Source organism: Octopus bimaculoides, chromosome 9, assembly GCF_046866305.1.
Source record: "Octopus bimaculoides isolate indiv1 chromosome 9, ASM4686630v1, whole genome shotgun sequence".
NCBI lineage: Eukaryota > Metazoa > Mollusca > Cephalopoda > Octopoda > Octopodidae > Octopus > Octopus bimaculoides.
This window is the reverse complement of record NC_142936.1, coordinates 21,121,096-21,126,095: the sequence shown is the minus strand read 5'-3', so window position 1 is coordinate 21,126,095 and position 5,000 is coordinate 21,121,096. Positions and strand designations below refer to the sequence as shown.

Sequence of the window (5,000 nt, the reverse complement as noted above, 5' to 3'; positions counted from 1 at the left end):
AAGGAAACCAAAGGGACCTAGTCTGTAATTTAATGATGCAACGATAATATTTTGACTGGTAGCTAACCATTTTCCATCATATATTTCCAGCGTACTTGAGCCTGAAACAAATGCACCTCCATGTATCCAAATCATCGTGGTTAAATTGGAACGAGACTTCCGTGATTCTGTCGGTGCCCAAATGTTCAAATAAAGACAATCTTCACTTATATTAGTTTTTAGATTCCATAAACTTTCACCACCAATACCTCCCTGTACTTGTTGTACACACGCCGAAACATGTTCCTTGGTGTCTTTTATGCCACTCCACCTTTCAATTGGTTCCGGTCTTCTAAATCTTAGATTACCCACAGGAGGTTTAGCAAATGGTATTCCAAGAAATACATCAAGATTAACATTCTGAACTGAAATGTTTGATCCTTTAATCTTCCCAGTGGTAGTATCAATTATCGGATCTTGCGCATAGATAGAAGTTTGTAACAAAGAAATTATGAAAATATACTTCAGTCCTTCCATGATATGAATGGCTCAACTGCTGATGAAATTCTGAAAGAAAGTAAAAGAAAAAGAAGTTTTGATATACATCTCAGCTATTACATCACTAGTGCTTTGCAAAGAGCTGAAGCACGTATTCCAGATTCAAGCAGAAAGCCTGAACCAGCATGGGTACGTAATTTAAAAAATAAAATGTTATTCCTGCTAAAAAGTATCTCACAGATCATTGTAGCTATGAAACATAACACCGAGAACAACTTCACACATCATCAAGACGTGAGAAAGAAACTATAGAGGCGATTTGGTGATACGGGATTCAGAATCCTGGACTCTAAACTGCACAACTGAAACAGCAACGCACAGGTACAGCTGCAAAACTAAAGTGTAAATCTACAACGTATAAATGGCAAAATGCTCAATAAATTATTTGCTAGAGATTCCAAGTCAGGTTATCGCTAATTCAATGTAAAAGGTTCATTCTCTGTAAAACAAAAATACCCCCAGAGAATACTGGAAAATTTATCTATCACACCGATCGAGTATTGGTGCATCCCACGTTGCAGAAAAGATGCTTCTTCACCATGGGATGCACCATAATTCATAGTATAGTTTCCCATCTGTGAGGAAGCGATGCAGGATATGTCGAAACGATCGTTGTGATAAATAGTTTTCAGTATATTCTATCTCCCAGAACCATTGTTTCTATTGTGTGTGTGTGTGTGTTTCGATTGTAGCCTCCAGCTGTATGAAAATTTTCTGACCCCCAGCCTTGTTAGAAAACAGCTTCAGGAGTTGTGACGAAAGAATTTGTACGTAGTCTGTTTCTGAGCACTATTCTATTGGACCTCTGTCTAATCATTAAAGCATTCATTTAATTATGAACATAGAAAGAAATTATACATTAATCCCTATTTTTGTAAGCAGTTGTATCCGTAAAAAATTTATTTGCAGAGGGCAGAATTTAAAAGAAGATATATGAAATGCGTGTGTGTGTGTGTGTGTGTGTGTGTGTGTGTGTGTGTGTGTGTGTGTATGTATCTGTGTGTGTGTGTGTGTGTGCGTGCGTGCGTGCTTGCACGTGTGTATGTGAGAGAGAAAGAGGTGAGAAAGAGATATAGAGTGAGTGAGTGAACGTGTATGTCATTGACTTACGTTGGCTAGCACGGCGACTACGAAGGTTTCGAGGCGGCAGATGACTGGGGTGATTTGAAAGATGTGAAGAAATGCTGTCTTTTCACTGGAATGCTTCTTTGTAGGCAACGTTTCTCATTTTCCCTTCTGCTGCACAAATGTATAGACTTTGCGTCCTGGCAACACGGGAGCATCGAACGTATAGTTGGCCGTGGGAAAACACTCGCTCTGTCAGATTGTCATTGCAGAGGAGAGTTTGATAGGAAATTGAAGCCGCTTAAACTTGTAGATCGTATCGGAGGGAATGGACGTGTGTGTGTGTGTGTGTGTGTGTGTGTGTGTGTGTGTGTGTGTCTGTTTCTGTGTCTGTGTCTGTGTGCGTGTGTGCGTGTGTGTGTGCATGTGCGTGTCTATGTGTATGTGTATGTGTGCGCGTGTATCCGTGCTTGGGCGTGTGTATGCGAGAGAGAAAGAGGGTGAAAAAGAGAGATATAGTGAGTAAGTAAAGCTGTGTCGTGATGATTGACATACATAGAAAATGTGAGGTAATCGTATAAAATTTTTACGATAGTTGATTTATGAAAAAGATTATGTTCAATTTTTGAAATGATAATATGTGAATGAAAATTAAGTTCAGACCTCTACATGGTAGCTAGACCTGGTAGAAATAGCCGCCAAATCTCCCTCAAAGCACCCTACTGTTTTAATCCGACAATTCTGCCTATTATGTAGTTTGAATCAGAAACTGTAACTATAGAGACGCATGAAAAAGTTGACGTTAAGAATTGCTTTAACAGTTAGAAAATGTTTGACATTTCAATCATCACCAAAAATGAAGCTGTAAGAATTTACGGGAAAATTGTATGTAAGGAGTAAATCAGAAATGATTTTTAACAGTACTGCCAAACTTCTGCAACTTAATAGCAGACCTATCCAATTTAAGAAGAGTGAAGATAAAAGCTAACTGGAGAAGTATCGAATAAGTCATTCTTATATGCTTACAGAAAAAATAGACACGTACCTTTTTAGAGAAGAATATGTACCTGAGAGCTGTTGTATTGGACTTCTGTGTAATCAGAGAGCAGAAATTGAAAGATATATGGGATCTATTTTAAAATGGGGGCCACATTTTTCATTAATGTTTTACGTAGTGTTTTTGGTGCGGAAAGACTTTCAAACTTCGTATACTTATCTATTTTGTGTTATAGAACAGACAAATATTTTTGTATTCGAATTTATTTCATGTAAAAAAATTGTCTTATTTCGATAATTTCAACCAATCACTGACAAGTATTCAGTTGTTTATATTTACTCCTTTGGCTGATTAAGCGATGTAACGCGTATTTAATCTCCATACCTTCGTTTTATTTGCTTTTTTCATTTTAAATTTGCTTTAACCCTAACCCTAACCCTAACCCTAGGGTTAGGGTTAGGGTTAATTGTTTCAGAATCGTTTGTTTATGTAGTCGGCACTTAATGTATATCGGCTGAATGGACGTCAGTGATTGGTTGAAATTACAGAAATACGACAACTTTAACATGGAATAACTTATGGATTTCTTTTTTTTTTTAAGAAGACTAACAGAAAAAGATGTTTTATATGACACATTCTACCAGTGTTCCAAGTTTCAAAGTGTTTCGTTAATGAAAAATGTGGCCCCCGTTTTAAAAAAGATCCGATATATGAAATGGACGTGTGTGTGTGTGTGTGTGTGTGTGTGTGTGTGTGTGTGTGTGTGTGTGTGTGTGTGTGTGTGTGTGTGTGTGCGTGCGTGCGTGCTTGCGCGTGTGTATATGAGAGAGAAGAAGAGAGACTGCACGGCGAAAGTTTTGGCTGACTGTCTTCCTGTACTCCCCTTGTTGCTAGCGAAATGGTATATGCCGGCTGTGAGAAACTGGTTGTGTGAGAAACTGGTTAATCGCGGAACAAACATGTGTGGAGATGTGGGAGTGGGGTGGGGTGGGGTGGGGTGGGGTGGGGTGGGGTGGGGTGGGGGTGTTTGCGTGCGTGCTTGTGCGTGTGAATGTGAGAGAGAAAGAGGGTGAGAAAGAGAGAGAGAGAGTGAGTGAGTGAAGGTGTGTGTCGTCATGATTGATGTATTTGAACGTATTCTGTTTCTAGGAACCATTGTATTGGATGGACCTCTTTGTAATCATTAAAACATTGAAAGAAATTATACATTAATCCCTATTTTTGTAAGCAGTGGTATCCGTAAAAAAATTTTATTTGCAGAGAGCAGAAATTGAAAGAAGATATACGAAATGGACGTGTGTGTGTGTGCGTGCGTTTATCTTTATGATTAAAAATTTTATGTTTCTGTAGAGCACAGCTATGCTCTATGGAAACAAGAAATTTTTAAGCATAAAGATAAAGTCAAACCAATTAATAACAAATTAGAGCTTAGGGTGTCATGGTACATAGTGTCACCTGTACTTGTAGATATTTACGAACGTAGCACTTTATAGGTATGCGATTGTATTGATTTTGATGGACACTTACTAAAGCTCATTGCATATATTATAATATAATAAAAGCTATATAGTATAGTTAGTTAGTGTGCTAAACTAAGTTAGTATACTATTCATATGAATTTTCCTGCCTAGTTGATCAAATTTCGTCATGGTTTTAGTAATTATTTTATTTATCCCCTTACTTAATGTGTTCCACACTCCTGATCTTAGTATTTATAAGGGCCTTTATGTAAATAGCCCTTCTGATTAAGTACCCCTAAGAAACTACAATATCATGTATGGATCAACATACATAAAACTTTTAAAACCTATAAGATACCTTTTAGTTTATAATTACTATATAGTTAGCATGACCTATAACATCAATATTCCTTTAGTTAATACCAGGTATCAGTCTTTATAGATACAAGCTAAATAAGTAAATAAACAATTTTTAGTTTAAATACATGAATTATTATACATTTTCTATAAGTCTTCTCTATTGATGTTAATAAGGTATATATACATCATCATGGTTTTTTAGTGATTAAGCTATTTTATTCCTTTTCTATGGTGTTCTACCCTACCCGATCATTTTATTAGTTTATAATAGCCTTTATAAAATAAACTTAAGTTTTGTACCCATGTAAATTCATATTTAGCTTATATAAAACAATACTGGTATATTGACAACTTAAAATAAACTGCTTAGATTATAATTTAATTAAGTTTTAGTTAGCATGTTCTTTTGCCTTTATTAAATACCAGTAAATGCTAATGATCAATCTTCATAGATATCATTTAATAAGTTAGTATTTAAGTATATAATATCTATAAATATTAAACTATTTCTATGTAGTTACTTTTCCTCCCTTTATTGTGATAAATTTGGTATATACTCAAAAGCATTCAAAAATATTTTA

General features: G+C 35.9%; 1 protein-coding gene across 5 annotated transcripts in view; it reads right to left on the bottom strand.

Annotated features, from left to right (window-relative positions):
• LOC106882574 (acetylcholinesterase) overlaps positions 1–5,000 on the bottom strand; it is a 135,732-nt gene that overhangs the window by 14,393 nt on the left and 116,339 nt on the right. For 4 of the 5 annotated variants that reach the window (XM_089357251.1, XM_052970477.2, XM_052970478.2 and 1 more), the window contains one exon: positions 1–546. This exon is cut by the window's left edge and continues 965 nt beyond it. In XM_089357251.1, the coding sequence (XP_089213377.1) occupies positions 1–516 (516 nt within the window). In that variant the 5' untranslated portion in view covers positions 517–546. Of the gene's footprint in view, positions 547–2,647; positions 2,738–5,000 lie in introns of those variants that run through there. The other variant, XM_089357252.1, reaches the window with a different exon arrangement.